This window comes from Equus przewalskii, chromosome 3 (genome assembly GCF_037783145.1).
Source record: "Equus przewalskii isolate Varuska chromosome 3, EquPr2, whole genome shotgun sequence".
Lineage (NCBI taxonomy): Eukaryota > Metazoa > Chordata > Mammalia > Perissodactyla > Equidae > Equus > Equus przewalskii.
This window is the reverse complement of record NC_091833.1, coordinates 61,435,812-61,453,064: the sequence shown is the minus strand read 5'-3', so window position 1 is coordinate 61,453,064 and position 17,253 is coordinate 61,435,812. Positions and strand designations below refer to the sequence as shown.

At 33.8% G+C, this 17,253-nt stretch overlaps 1 protein-coding gene across 18 annotated transcripts in view; it reads left to right on the top strand.

The window, feature by feature from the left end:
• The window catches only part of MTHFD2L (methylenetetrahydrofolate dehydrogenase (NADP+ dependent) 2 like), a 143,068-nt gene that overhangs the window by 80,202 nt on the left and 45,613 nt on the right, over positions 1-17,253 (top strand). Inside the window, exon 7 of one of the 18 annotated variants that reach the window (XM_070614645.1) lies at positions 14,469-16,276. The exons of 16 other annotated variants lie outside the window; for them this stretch is intronic. In XM_070614645.1, the coding sequence (XP_070470746.1) occupies positions 14,469-14,488 (20 nt within the window). In that variant the 3' untranslated portion in view covers positions 14,489-16,276. Of the gene's footprint in view, positions 1-14,468; positions 16,277-17,253 lie in introns of those variants that run through there. One more of the 18 variants, XM_070614654.1, reaches the window with a different exon arrangement.

Here is a 17,253-nt window from a genome sequence, read left to right as displayed (position 1 = left end):
AATACAACAAAGAATCCTAAAATTCATATGGGGCAACAAAAGACCCCCAAATATCTAAAGCAATCCTCAGAAAAAAGAACAAAGCTGGAGGCATCACAATCCCTGACTTCAACCTGTATTACAAAGCTATAGTAATCAAAACAGCATGAGACTCGTACAAAAACAGACACACAGGTCAATGGAACAGAATCGAAGGCCCAGAAATGAAACCACATATCTACAGGCAGCTAATCTTTGACAAAGGAGCTAAGAACATACAATGGAGAAAGGAAAGTCTCTTCAATAAATGGTGTTGGGAAAACTGGATAGCCAAGTGCAAAAGAGTGAAAGACCATTATCTTTTGCCATACACAAAAATTAACTCAACATGGATTAAAGACTTGAAGGTAAGATGTGAAAACACAAAACTCTTAGAAGAAAATATAGGCAGTACACTCTTTGACATCAGTCTTAGAAGGATCTTTGCAAATACCATGTCTACTCGGGCAAGGGAAACAAAAGAAAAAATAAACAAATGATACTTCATCAGACTAAAGAGCTTCTGCAGGGCAAAGGAAACCTCAAACAAAATGAAAAGACAACTCACCAACTTGGAGAAAATATTTGCAAATCATATATCTGAGAAGGGGTTAATCTCCAAAATGTATAAAGAACTTATACAACTTAACAACAAAAAAGCAATCAACCCAATCAAAAATGGGCAGAGGATATGAACAGACATTTCTCCAAAGAAGATATATAGATGACCAATAGGCACATGAAAAGATGTTCAACATCACTAATCATCAGGGAAATGCAAATCAAAACTACACTAAGACACCACCTTACATTTGTTAAAATGTCTATAATCACCAAGACAAAAAATAACAAATGTTGGAGAGGTTGTGGACAAAAGAGAATCCTCATACACTGCTGGTGGGAATGCAAACTGCAGCAGCCACTATGGAAAATAGTATGGAGATTTCTCAAAAAAGAAATAGAAATACCTTATGACCCAACTATCCCAGTACTGGGTATTTTTCCAAAGAACTTGAACTCAACAAGACTTAGGCACCCCTATGTTCACTGCAGCATTATTTACAATAGCCAAGATGTGGAAGCAGCCCAATGCTCAACAATTGATGAATGGATAAAGAAGATGTGGTATGTATATGCAATGGAATACTACTTAGCCATAAAAAAGACAAAGTTGTTCCATTCACAACAACATGGATAGACCTTGAGGGTATTATGCTGAGTGAAATAAGGCAGACAGAGAAAGACAAACACCATATGATTTCACTCGTGTGGAAGATAAACTAACATATGGACAAAAAGGACAGATTAGTGGTCGCTAGTGGGAAAGGGGGTTGTGGGGTGGGCATAAGGGGTAAAGGGGCACATTTATATGGTGATTGACAAACAATAATGTACAACTGAAATTTCACAATGTTATAAACTATTATGACCTCAATAAAATTTAAAAAAAAATAAAAGAAACTATTACTTGTGGAATTTTGGTATAGATTCCAGGAAAGACAACTGCAATTATCTTAAAAGGCTATTAAAACACTTCTCCTTTTTCCGACTACATATGTGTGTGACACTGGATACAGAACCAGATTTGAGAATACAGCTATCTTCTATTAAGCTGGACATTAAAAAGTTATCAAAATTTTAAAATCATGCCTCTCTTCTTACTAGTTTTGTTTTGGGGGATTTATAGTTACTTTATTTAAAGTGTGTTATTTAACATATGATAAATTTATTATTTTTTGCCAAAGAATTAAATAAATATTTAAACAATTTATGGTAAAATCAATGGATATAAGCCACATAAACAAAGCTCTTTTGGGTCTTCAATAATTTTTAAGAATGTGAAGTAGTCCTGAAACCAAAATGTTTAAGAACCACTAACTTGCGTAATAACACTCTTCCTTCATCTCTCTATTCAAATGGCATCTGTTTAGAGAGGCCTATGTAAAAATAGCAGCCTTTTAATTTTTCTTTCTGGCATTATCATGACCAGACATTGTGTTTTGTATCTATTTGTTTATTTTCTTATTAGCTGTCTTCCCTATGAAAATGTGGGCTCCGTTAGGGAAGAGATTTTTGTCTATCTTGTTCATTGCCTTATCCCCATCATCTATTATAGTATCTGCCACATAGTAGATATTTAGCAAATATCTGTTGAAATGATGAGAATATTTCCTATCTGGATATTTTCCCTATAGTGTTAAAACTTTTGGGATTCTGTATGTAATTCTTTTTAATTACGTCTCACGCCTTTGCCATTATTTTTGAGTCTCTCTTTTTGAGTCTCTCATGGATTTTTATACTCCCGAACGAATCCAGCCAGTTTTCGCATGGTGTTCTCTTCTGCTTCAACCCCCTCAACACCCTCTCCTCACAACACAAATTCATTCAGAGATGAGGTTCCATTTTTCCTGTGAAGAACAGCTGCCACTGTGGCCAAACACAGTTTCGCAACTGCACACTCCATCCTAGATGTGCTGGAGCCCTCAAGGTAGAATTGCATGGAGTTCTGTTGCAAAGTGGGAAAGAATGCCTGTCTCTCACGGTATTCTCTCTTAGAGGGTCACAAAACACACGACAGAATCTTTAAGGAACGAGCCCTTGCCATTTTTTATTTATGGCTTCTTCCTCCTACAACCCTGAATGGACTCCATGGGAGCCTGGAATAGAACCCAATGTGAGTTATGAACACTAAGATCGCTTAGACCCATCTCTCCTCTAACAATAAATACTATGCTTGTTTAAGCCCATCACACACACCTGACTCCCTTTTTCTTTAGAGCAGAATCTCAACCTTGGCTACATATTTGAATCAACTGAGAAACTTGAAAAGTGCTGATGCCTTGGTCCTACCCACAGAAATTCTGATTTAGTTGATCTGGGATGCAGCCTGGTCATTGAAAGCATTCAAAGCTCTCCAGATGACCCTAATGTGAAGACCTGGTTGAATTGCTCCTCAGGCGTCCCCACAGGGACTTCTGTCAGCACATCCCTCCAGATCACTGGGTATACTCAGCCATAATTTTTCCAAGAATTGAATGTAATACAAAACTAGCTGTTTATGACGTTTTCAATGGAGAAACCAAGTGTCTTGTAAATTCAGGATACACCTGAACTGGAATGTGATCGATTGAAAGTGAAAGTGAATCAGCCTTTCTCTTCTCCTAAGTGCATAGTGGGAAGCAAAATGTTTTTGTCTGTCATTTGATGGTTCCATTTAGACTCCATCTTCATCTCCAGCCATTGTCCTCAACATGCATCCTAGACTCTAACCATCTCAAACTCTTTTCAGTTTCCTTAAACCTATGAAGTTTATTGGAAGTTCACGTTTGTTTGTTTTGTATAGTTAGGTTCCTCTGTTTAGAACAGCTTTTCACACCTTTTTTACCTCACACACTTCAAAGCATCTCTCAGAATCAACACAGTCCTCTGGAAAAGAAGCCTTCACTGCCACAGCCTAAGTTAGGTGTGCCCTCCCTGATTTATTTACCTCCACATCCTGGGCATTTATAATCACAGTGACACACCCTATTATAATTGCCTGACTCTTTTGCTTGATCATGAACTCCTAAAAACAGACCATGTATATTTCTTAATTTCTGAATTATTAGTATCCAGACAGAGCCTAATGCATAATAAACCATCACTAAGTGCCTATTAAATGGATGAGTGGACAGATGGATAAGTGTATTATATATTGGAAAAGTTAATTAGTGGATGTTTTATGAAATATTTATATCTGAAGTGTCCTTAGGGGTTAGATATCCATAACTTTCATTTTACAAGTGAAGTCAAGACAGTCATATGATTTATCTTGGGTTGTACTCCTAGTTGCAATGTACCTAGTACTAGAACTAAGAATTCCTGACTTTTACTCCAGTGCACTTGTTGTTTGGAATTTGCTGTGACTTTTTTATTGATGTTGTCTTGCTTGCCTTTGAGTTTGGTTGATTAATAATGGTTTAGGCACTGCTATGAGGAAAAGCATTTTCCTGAACACAAGTCAGAATTTGGGGGTAGTGCCTAAATTCTTAAGCTGCTCAATTACCACAATTCATGCTATCTGCCCTAATGGTTGAAACCATGGCCCATTGCCATTCCATAGTAAATACTCAAATAGTTCCTTTGAAATGCATCAGAGATCGTTAATATATTAAAAGATATGGTTGGTGAGTGGCATAGTACTTGCACTTAACCTAAATAAATTTTTAAAGCAACAGTAAAGGTGAAAAACAAGAATGAGAAATAATATTTTAAATAATGCAGGCTATGTTTGACATTCCACTTAATTACATTATGCCTGAGAATGAACATGATATAAATATGAATATGAATATGCTCAACTTTCAGACAGTCTCAGTTCCTACGTGTCTCTTAGAATTCAAGTATCATGATGCATTGTGTGTGAGTCTAGAGATAAAAGATATGATTTATTTTTCATTCAGCATAGCCCCTAACCCTGAGCCAGCTACCAGCTCTGGTATCAACCAGAGAAACTGATTGGCCGTGTTGGATTTCCTGAGACACAGTAGGTTGTTCTCCAACATGGTACCTTCAAGAGCAGTTTTCATGGACATTAAAACCTATGACTCCATTAGGTAGGATTTTTCTCTCTCTACATATGTATATGGAAATGATATTTACACATATTCTGTGATATACATTATACGTCATATATGCTGTATATATTATATTGTTGATAATATAGAACACTTTATGTGAAGAAATTATTTGTATGAACTTCTGGTCAATAATGATGAATTGAGCACATGCTGAAATGTACCCCATCCTATCTACTCCAAACTCAAACATTAGAGTAAAATATTTTTAAAATTAATTAACATACTTGTTCTAGGAAACAAGAATGAAAGGTCTCTATAGACTAGAAAAAGGATATTCCTCTAAAAGAAAAGAGCAGTGGGGGAGCAAATAAGGTTGACAAAAGTCTGAAGCTGTGAAGTCAGTCTACAGAGAGAGTTAAATTTGAAAGACAGAGATAACCCATCTTTCTTTCCCTCTTCTTTCTTGAACCAAAGACACATTCCTTTGGACAGCATGCAGAGCTCCTGCTGATTTTAATAGAGTGCTCAAAAATATCATCAGACACTTCAGAGAAACTCACTTACTTATAATAATGGTTTGATTTTTCATCTAATTCATAGAATCAATGTAAAGTTTTAGAATTGTATTCTATAAAATATGAAACATCTAACATTATTATGAATATTATAGTAAATTTGGTTTAAAAGTTCATCATTAAAGATGAAATAATTAGCTTTTGTGGTGATAATATGAACATAAATATGAGTGCAGAACAGTATCCTTATTAAGAAACCTTTGGGCAGGGAGACACTATTGGAATGGTGGCGAGAGAGTCTTCATGGACACTTTCCCCAGTGAAAAAACCATCATTGGTGAAAAATATTTTTTAAAAAATCATTTTAAATCTCTGAAAATTTGTAAAGGGCATACAGCAAATGGAGAAACATTCATTCAAGAAAATCTACTAAATCTCTCTAAGAAAAGTACAAGTCGGTGGCATTTGAGCCATGACCCACTGGTTCCCGCCCCTCCTCCAGCTTGGCATAACGGAAGTTCTATTTTGGGCAGGTGTATCCAAGGAACACAGGGCTCCCTGTTCTTAGATCCCAATCTAGTATCTTCCCAGGAAAGGTAGGCTGCCAGAATTTCTTGTCTCCCTCTGCTTGTTGTTGCAGAAGCTTTATTCCAAACAAGAGCAGCTGAGCAGTCTGGGACTCCCTTCTTCCACCCAGCCCCCATTCATAGGGCAGAGGCTCTACCCCAGGTGTTGCAGTTCAAGAATACTGGGTCTCATTTACCCTCATTCCAGCATACTTGTAGGGTATAGGCTTCCTGCCAGAAGAAGCAAACTGTGAAGGCCAGGGACTACCACCACTCCTGGCCCCCAATACCAGCTTATAAAGCAAAAGTGTTATTCTGTTGGTAGGGAGCCACTGTCCCCACCCTCAAGTCTGAAAAAGTGGCTTAAAGTTTTTGTATAGGGGGACAGGCAGACTGCAAAAACAGAGAGTTCCATAGCTCTTTCTAAGGAAAATGACTATTTGGAGAGAGTGCAGGGAAGTTCAAGCCTAAAGGCACTGTCAGAATCAATGGAGATTTTGGTGGTGGACAATTAAGAGGAGGCTAGTAGTCATGAGAACAATAAGCTAAATCACAGATCAGCTATATGTTTAACAGAGAGAAACAGGGAAAGATAAACCTAAGAAAATACCTCCTGGTTTTGGAGCAAAAGACTGGCCTCAAAGTCTACCTCTATAAAGAAGCTTGAATCTAATTGAATCAGACAGTAGAGCAATTTATTCCCTAATTTATTGTTGAAATAGTAGAGCAATTAATTGACAATTAGAGGAGCGTAAAAGCTGGATGTGATACCAATAGAGGAAGACGAGCTAAAAGCTTACCAGAAACATCAGAGAAAGATGTAGTTAAAGAGAGATCTGCTAAAACCATTGTCATCCCATGGTAGCTGTGTGTATGCCCAAGGCTGTGCTCTGAGTCATGACATCAGAGGCTGCACACTATAGGTGAAATAGATTTCACTGAAATAATATAGCCAAGTCACTAACCAAATTAACAACAACAAGTCCCATTAGGGTGGATCAGTATCCAGAGTTGCTATAATATGTTATCTAAAATATCCAGTTTTCAACAAAAAAAAATTAAGAACTGCCAAACAGTAAAATATGAGACCTCTCTGTACACAGGGAGAAAAAAAATCAGGAAAAATAAAATGCCTTTGAGAAGGCCCAGACCTAAAATTTAGCAGACTCCAAAACAGCTATTATCAATACATTCAAAGAAATAAAGTAGAGCATGCTTACAGAAGTAAAGGAAAGCATGATGACAATGTCTTATTAAATAGAGAATATCAATAAAAAGGTAGCAATTATTAAAAAAAAACCAAATGGAAATTCTGAAGTTGAGAAGTAAAATTAGTAAATTTAAAAACTTATTAGAGAGGCTCAATGGATTTGAGCTGTTATCAGCAAGAATTGGTGAACTTGAAAACAGATCAATGGAGATTGTGCCATCTGAAGAATAGAGAGTAAAAAGAATGAAGAAAAATGAATAGAACCTCAGAGAAATATGGGAAACCATTAAGTACACCAGAAATGTGAGAAACTATTAAGCATATCAACATATGTGTAATAGATTACCAAAATTGGAGGAGAGAGAGAAATGAGCAGAAAAAGTATTTGGAGAAATAATGGCTGAAAACTTCCTAAATTTGATGAAAAACATTAATGTACACATGCAAGGAGTTCAACAAGCTCCAACTAGGATAAACCCAAAGAGATCCACCCCTAACCATATCATATTTAAAATGTTGAGAAGCAGGGCCAGCCCGTGGCTGCGTGGTTAAGTTCGGGTACTCAACTTCAGCGGCCCAGGGTTTCTCCAATTCAGATCCTGGGCACAGACATGGCACTGCTCATCAAGCCATGCTGAGGTGGCATCCCACATACCACAACTAGAAGGACCCACAACTGAAAATATGCAACTATGTACTGGGGGGCTTTGGGGAGAAAAAGGAAAAATAAAATCTTTAAAAAAACCAAAATGTTGAGAAGCAAAGAGAAAACCTTGAAAACAGCAGGAGGGAAATAGCTCATCACGTTTAAGGGAATCCCAATAACATTAACAGCTTATTTATCATCAAAAACAGTGGAGGCCAGAAGACAATGAGATGACATATTTAAAATGCTGAAAGAAAAAACTGTCAAACAATCTCGTGTTCAGTAAAACTCTCTCTTAAAAATGAAGGTAAAAAAGACATTTCTAGATAAACAAAAAATAAGAGAATTCATTGCTAGCAAACCTGCCTTACAAGAAATACTAAAGGAACCTCTTTATTTTCTTCCCCCCAAAGCCCCAGCACATAGTTGTATATCCTAGTTGTAAGTCATTTTAGTTCTTCTATGTGGGGTGCTGCCACAGCATGGCCTGATAAGTGGTGTGTAGATCTGCACCCAGGATCTGAACCAGTGAACCCTGGGCCACTGAAGTGGAGCATGTGAACTTAACCACTTGGGCATGGGGCTGGCCCCATAGAAGCTCTTTAAGTTGAAAGCAGGTACCCTAGACAGTAATTCAAATGTGCACACACAAAAAACAAAGAGCTCCAGTAAAAGTAATTATGGAGATAATTATAAAAGACAGTGTAATTTATGTTTCTTCCTTCTTCTCTTATTTAAAAAGCAAATACATACAAAAATATGTACATAATTGCATTGATGACCTATAACATATTCAAATGTAACATATTTGATAATAGCATACAAATGAAGCAGATGGGAGCAAAGCTATAAGCAGATGACATCAGATGATAAGTTGAATCCACAGGAACAAATAAATAGAAACAGAAAAGACATATAATACTTGCTTGAATTTAACCTCTCATATATTCTAAAAGACATAAAGTTATATAAAATAATATTTATGACAATATATTGTTGGGTTTGTAACATATAAGGATATAATAAGATGTAATATATATAATAATAGTAAAATTAAAAATAGGAGGAAGGAATAGAGCTATATAGGATTAACATTTCTATATCTCATTGGAACTAAATTAACATAAATCTCAGTCAGTGCTGATAAGTTAATATATATACTGTAAACTCTAGTGCAACCACTAAGAAAACAAATCAAAAATAAAGTGAAAAAAATTACAGAAATTAAAATGTTACACTAGAAAATATTCCCTTAATTAAAGAAAACAGTAAAGGAGAAACAGAAGAAGAAAAAATATGTGAAGCATATGTAAAAAAATGTAAAATGACAGACATATCCCCAACCCTATCAATATAACACTACATATGAATGGATTAAGCAATCCAATAAAAAGGCAGAGATTATCAGACTGGTAAAAAGCAAGATTGAACTGTATGGTGTCTATAGGAGGTGCACTTCAGATGAAAAAATAAAAAGATGCAAAAAATACATCAAGAAAATAGCAACCATTAGAAACTAAGAATGGATATGCTAATAGACAAAATAGACTTTAAAGTAAAAAAAAGTAGTTACTAGAGATAAAGAGGGACATTTTATAATGATAAAAGTATCAACTCATCTAGAAGATACAGCAATTGTAAACATTTGTATACCTAAAAACAGAACCTGAAAATGCATGAAGCAAAAACAGATGGAATTGTAGTGAGAAATATAAAATTTAACAATAATAGTTGGAGAAATCAATACCCCACTTTCAATAATGGATAGAAAAACTAGGCAGAAGATTAACAAGAAAACAGAAAACTTGAACAACACTACAAACTAACTAGACTTAACAGTTATCTCTAGAACATTCCACACAACAACAGAATACACATTCTTCTTAAGCACACATGGAAAATTCTCTAGGATAAACTGTATGCTAGGCCATAGAACAAGGCTCAAGAAATTTTAAAGGATTGAGATTATACACAGTATGTTTTCCAACCACAATGGAATGAAATTAGAAAGCAATAACAGAAAGAAACTTGGGAAATTCACATGTGTGGAAGTTAAGCTACACATTCCTAAATGACTAATGAGTCACAAAAGAAATCACAAGGGAAACTAGGAAATACTTTAAACTGAATGAAAATGAAAACATAACAAAACTTATGGAATGCAGGTAGGGCAGTGCTTAGAAATTTATAGCTATAAATATCTGTATTTAGAAAAATATGAGGGGGCTGGCCCCATGGCCAAGTGGTTAAGTTCATGCACTCCGCTTTGGCGGCCTAGTGTTTCGCTGGTTCGAATCCTGGGTGCAGACATGGCACCGCTCATCAGGCCATGCTGAGGCAGCATCCCACATGCTACAACTAGAAGGACCCACAACTAAAAATACACAACTACGTACTGGGGGGCTTTGACAGAAAAAGGAAAAATAAAATCTTTAAATAAAAAAATGAAAGTCATCAAATCAATAACCTAATCTTCCAACTTGAAACACTAGAAACAAAAGAGCTAGCTACACTCAAAGGAAGCAGAAGGAAGGAAATAATCAAGATTACAGCTACATGAAAGAAATGGAGAATAGAAAAACAATAGAAATTATAAACAACACCAAAAATTGGTTTTTTGAAAAGATCAAAAAATTAACAATACTTTACCTAGACTGGCAAAGAGAAAAAAAAGGAAACATCAGATTAGTAAAATCAGGAATGAAAGCATATGATTACCAATCTTACAGAAATAAAAAGAATTATAAGGGAATACTATGAAAAACTATAATGGATAAATTCCTGTAAAGATATAAACTACCAAAACTGACACAAGAAGAAATAGAAAATCTGAGTAGACTTTTAACAAGTAAAGAGATTGAATAAGTAGTTTAAAAACTTCTCACAAAGAAAAGCCCAGACTGAAATGACTTCACTAGTGAATTCTACCAAATATTTAGAGACAAATTAATGCTACTTCCTCAGAAACTTTTCCAAAAATCTAAGAGATGGGGACCTTTCTCTACTCATTCTATGAGGCTAATATTACTCTGATACCAAAACAAAGACATCGCAAGAAAAAAGAAATTACAGACCAATATTCCTTATAAATATAGATCCAAAAATCCTCAATAAATACTAGCAAGCTGAATTTAACTATAATTAAAAAGGATAATATACCATGAGCATTTGGGATTTATACTGGGACTATAGGGTTGCTGTGACATACAAAATCAATTAATGTAATTTACCACATCAACAGAATACTGATCATCAAAAGCTACATGATGATCATCTCATTAGATATAAAAGAAGCATTCAACAAAATGCAACATTTTTCCAAGATAAAACAGCAACAAACTAGGAACAGAGAGAACTTTCCCAATTCAATAATAGGCATATTTGAAAAGCCCATGGCTAAAATCATACTTATTCATGAAAAACTGAATGTTTTCCCCTAAGATCAAGAACAAGATAAGAGTGTTTATTTTCACCACTTTTATGCAATATTATACTGAAGGTTCTAGCCAGGGCAAGAAAAAGTAACAAAAGGCATTCAGATTGGAAAGGAAGAAGTAAAACCATCTCTATTTGCAGATGACGTGATCTTGTATATATAAAATCTTAAAGAATCCACTGAAAATTATTAGAACTAAAAAATGAGTTTAACAATGTTTCAGGATACAAGGTCAACATATAAAAATCAATTGTATTTATATTCATTAGCATTAACAATCTGAAAATAAAATTAAGAAAACAATTCCAAAAAAGTAAAATAGGAATAAATTTAACAAAAAGAAGTGAGAAACTTCCACTCTGAAAATAACAAAACATTTTTCAAAAAAATTGAAGAAAACCTGACCTAAATAAAAAGAAAGACATCTTGTATTCATTGATCCCATGTTCATGAATTTCCATATGATTTTTAGGATTAGATTGTCAATTTCTGCAAAAAGTCTGCTAGGATTTTGACAGGAACTTCACTGAATCTGTAGACCATTTGAGGAGTGTTGCTATCTTAATGATATTAAGTCTTTTTCAACTGATAGTTCAGGAACAACTGGATATCCACATATGCAAAGTAATGAAGTTGGACTGCTTCCTTATACCATATACAGAATTTAACTCAAGATGGGTCATAAACCAAATATAAGAGCTAAAGTTAAAAAATTCATTGAAGAAAATATAGCAGTAAATCTTCATGATCTTGGGTTAAGCAAAGCCTTCTTAATTATGACACCAAAAGCATAATCAGGAACAATTAAAAAAATAGCTAAGTTGAACTTCATAAAAAAATTTTTAAAAACTTTGTGCTTCAAAGGACACCATCAAGAAAGTAAAAAGACAACCCAAAGAAAGTGAGAAAATATTTGCAAATCAAATATCTGATAAGGGATTTGTATCCAGAATATACAAAGAACACTTACAACTCAACAATGAAAAGGCAAATAACCTATTTCAGATGTGGGAAAATTATTTTGAACAGAGATTTATCCAAGAAGTTATACAAATAGTCAATAACAGCACATGAAAAGATGCTCACCATCATTAACTGTTACAGAAACTCAAACCAAAACAAATGAGATAGCCCTTCACACCTGCTAGGATGGCTATAATCAAAATGGCAGATAATATCAAGTGTTGACAAGGATGTGGAAAAATTGGAACTTTCATACTTTGCTGATGGAAATATAAAATGGTGCAGCTTCTTCAGAAAATTATTTGGCAGTTGTTCAAAATATTAAACATGGAGTTGCCATATACCTCAGAAATTCCACTCCCAAGTATATACTCAAGAGACACCAAAGCTAGTGCACAAGTGTTTATAGCATCATTATTCATAATAACCCAAAAGTATAAACAACCCAAATGACCATGAACTGATGAAAGGATAATTAAAATGTGGCATAACCATATAAAGGAATACTATATTTAACAATAGAAAGGATAAAAGTACTAAACCACCTTCATGCTACAACATGAATGAATCTTGAAAAATTATGCTAAGTAAAAGTAGCCACAAAAGACCATATATAATATGATCTCATTTATATGAAATGCCCAAATAGGCAAATTCAGAGGTAGAAAATAGATTAGTGATTGACTGGGAGTAGGATAAGAGAGGAATGGGGAGTGACTGCTCGTGGGTAAGAGGTTTCTTTTGAGGTTGATGAAAATGGTCAAACATTGATGTGGGGGCTGGCCCAGTGACATAGTGGTTGGGTTTGTGTGTTCCACTTTGGTGGCCTGGGGTTCATAGGCATGGATCTATGCACTGCTCATCAAGCCATGCTGTGGCAGTGTCCCACATACAAAATGGAGGAATATTGGCACAGATGTTAGCTCAGTGACAATCTTCCTCAAGCAAAAAAAGAGGAAGATTAGCAACAGATGTTAGCTCAGGGCCAATCTTATTCACACAAACACAAAAAATTGATTGTGGTGATGAAGGCACAACTCTGAAAATCCTGAAACCATTGAATTCTACATTTTTAAATGGATGAATTATATATCAATAAAGCTGCTAAGAAAAAAAATCCTATGGATGTGAATGACTTGGTATTAATTGTGGTACACACATAATTTAGGATGTTTTTCCAAAGGAGATGAAATATTCTACTAATTGAAGCAGAAGCAGTAGTTGTCAAAATTTACAGTTTTTTATATATGCATACATATGTTTGTGTTTCTTTTCTGCTCATCCTCAATCTTATGTAAATTTTGAACCTTTAAATAATTTTTTTGTCAGTCAAGTAAAGTGTACTAGAGTGGAGTTGAAATTTTATAAATGGATCATCTAAATTTTGTTTGCATTTTATTCAAAATTGATTGGAAATTTCAAATCTAAGTGTTCAATGAATGAAACACCAAAACTCTATGGGTTTTGTTGCACTTATTTGCATTTATTACAAACCTTAGTTTATTGAAATATAGCTTTATGAATTAAAGAATAAATAGTAAAACTTAAATGTGAGATATCAAAAGCTGTATACAGATCTACCTATGAATTCTATAATTGAACTTCGAGATATCTCAACTAATGGGATAAATCTTTTGATGGAGCTCATATTTTCAATAGGATAAATTTATAATCTTATTAGAATACATGAAAATTTTCATGGACGTATGTAAAGTAGGAGCAAAATTAGGGGGAAAAAGGAGAAAGACAGCAAAAAGCTAACACCAGAAAATTTTTAATTACATATAGCTGTGAGACTGTGGCATATTTTAAATAAAAAATTATATAAACAAATTTATGTCATTAAATTTTAAAACCTAAATTGAATCTCAAAACCTAGATAACAATTTAAAATGTAGGGAGAAAAAAATGACCTAAATTGGCCCAAGAATTAGAAAATCTGATTAAGCTACTAACTATAAAATAAGTTGAAATAACAGAGTTCTTCATATTAAAAAACATAAGTATTAAATGGTTTTGAGATCATTCTGTTACCTCTTCAAATAATAAATAATTTTGTCTTATACAAACAGATTTATGGGAATAGAAGAAAGGGAGAGAAGAAGGTATGGAGGGAGGAGGAGAAGAAACATCACCCAGTTCAGTTTATAAGATTAGGATAATCATGATATCAAAACAAGACGGGTGACAGGGGAATGAAAAACCTTCAGTCTGTTCTTACGTACAATATTAGTAAATTAAAAACAACAGTGTGTTAAAAGAATACAAGACAAGAATTCAAAATTTAAGAAATAGATTAGCATCACTCTTAATATCTAAACAGTGGCAGAAGAAATAATTAGTAATTGTCAACACCCATTCATGATTTAATAAAACAACAACAAACAAACAAAAAAATTCATTCCAAGCTAGGAATAAATGGAAATTTTCTTAATCTAATGGAAGATATCATTTTAAATAAATAGAAAAATATATACTCCATTGTGAAATGTTAGAATTATTCCCATTCATTTAAGAATGAAGCAAGGAAAACAACTATTTTTTCTATTTTTCAGTATTGTATTGGTGTTCCTGACTAATTCAATGAGTTGAGAGAAATAATTTAGAAGATAAAGACTTGAAAGAAGAGACAAGATGATGTCTATTTGCAGACATGGTTGTTTACCTATAAAACTCAAGATAATCAACTAATAAAATACCATACCTAATGAGAAAGTTCAGCAAGGTGGCTGGATACAATAGGAACAAAATATAAGTATCATCAATAGATATCAATATTATACAATTACAAAATGTAATAGAAATCCTATTTAAATTGCATCATAAAGAATAAAATACCTAGGAATAAATTTAACTAAAGAAGTGAAAGACTTATACAATGAAAACTGTAAGACATTGATGAAAGAAATTGAAAAAGGCACAAATAAATGGAAATATATTCCGCGTTCATGGATTGGGAGAATTCATATTGTTAAAATGTCCATACTATCCAAATAATTCTACAGATTCTACACAATCATTATCAAAATTCCAATGGCATTTTTCATGGAAATAGAACAAACAATTCTAAAATTTGTATGGAACCACAGAACACCCCAAATAGCCAAAGCAATCCTGAGAAAAGAACAAAGCTGGAGGCATCATGCTCCCTGATTTCAAACTGTATTATAAAGCTATAGTAATCAAAACTGTATAGTATTGGCATAAAAATAGACACATAGATCAATGGAACAAAATAGAGAATACAGAAATAAACCTACACGTATATGGCCAATTAATTTACGACAAATTATATACAGAATATACAATGAGGAAAGAACAGTCTCTTCAATAAATGGTGTTGGGAAAACTGGACAGCCACATGCAAAACAATGAAACTATACACAAAAATTCACTCAAAATTAATTAAAGACTTGAATATAAGGCCTTAAACCATAAAACTCCTAGAAGAAAACATAGGCGGTAAGCTCTTTGGCATGGGTCTTGGCGAGGATATTTTGTATTACACCAAAAGCAAAGGCAACAAAAGCAAAAATAAACAAGTGGGACCACATCAAACTAAAAATCCTCTGCAGAACAAGGGAAACCATCAACAAAATGAAAAGGCAACCTAGTGAGTGGGAGAATATGTTTGCAAATCATATATCTGATACGTGTTTAATATCCCAAATATATAAAGAACTCATCCAACTCAATAGCAAAAACCCAAAAAATCCTATTTAAAAATGGGCAGAAGATCCAAAAAGACATTTTTGCAAAGAAGACATACAGATGGCCAACAGGTACATGAAACTATGCTCAACATCACTCATCATCAGGGACATGTAAATTGAAACAACAATGAGATATCACCTCACACCTGTTAGAATGGCTGTTATCAAAAAGACAAGAAATAACAAGTGTTGGGAAGGATGTGGAGAAAAGAGAACCCTTGTGCACTGTTGATGGGAATGTAAACTGGTGCAACCCCTATGGAAGAAAGTATGGAGCTTCCTCAAAAAAATTAAAAATAGGACTACCATATAATCTAACAATTTCACTTCTGGGTACTTATATGAAGAAAACGAAAACACTGACTCAAAAAGATATATGCACCTCCATGTTCATTGCAGCATTATTTACAATAGCCAAGATGTGGAAACAACCTAAGTGTCCATTGACTGATGAATGGATAAAGAAAATATGGTCTATGTATATACAATGGAATATTATTCAGCCATAAAATAGAAGGAAATCTTACCATTTGCAACAACATAGATGGACCTTAAGGACATTATGCTAAGTGAAATAAATCAGACAGAGAAGGACAAATACCAAATGATCTCACTTATGTGTGGAATATAAAAACACAAAGAAAAAAGAACCAAGCTCATAGATACAGAGAACAGATTGGTGGTTGCCAGAGACAGGGGGTGGGGGGAGGTGGGCAAAATGGGTGAAGAGAGTCAAAAGGTACAAACTTCCATTTGTAAAATAATTTATGGGGATGTAACATGCAGCATGGCGACTATAGTTAATACTGTATTGCATATGTGAAAGTTGCTAAGAGAGTAGATCCTAAAAGTTCTCATCACAATAAAAAAAGTTCTGGAACTATCTATGGTGATGGATGTTAACTAGACTTATTGTGGTGATCATTTTGCAATATATACAAATACCGAATTATTATGTTGTACACTCAAAACTAAAATAATGTTGTATGTCAATTATACCTCAATGAAAAAATGTAACAGAAAACATATTCTATTCACAATAGTAACAAAACTGTAAAATTCCTAGGAATAAAACTAAACAGAGTAATAATAAAGTAGAAAAAAATTATAAAATATAATGAAAGAGAAAAGTCTTAAAAATGGAGATATAACTCATGTATTTGCATGGGAGAGTTTATTCATATAAGGATGTTAATTATCCCTAAATTAATCTATAAATTCAATATGATCTCAAAGTATCATGATTTTGCAAGGAAATGGAAAAGTTCATTTCACAGAAGGGTTATCTTATAAATAATGTGACCATATGTCATGATTTATTTGGATTCAGGATTATGTTACCTGTTATTATTATTAGTGCTCTCTGTTATTTTCAAAATTGTCCTGTTTTGGATCATAAAATATAGAGTCATTTTATTTATAAAAGTTAAGAGGAGTGGAAGAAAAAAATGAAGAAGATCCTTTTACTTCTGCTTTTCAGCTTTCCCACTTACAAGCTGTGTGATCTTGTACTTAAGTTACAAATTACTTAACCTCTCTCTTCCTCACTTCCCTCATTTCTAAAATGAGGATGATAATAATATGTACATCATATGGTTTTTATTTAATAGGGATAAAATATGCAAGA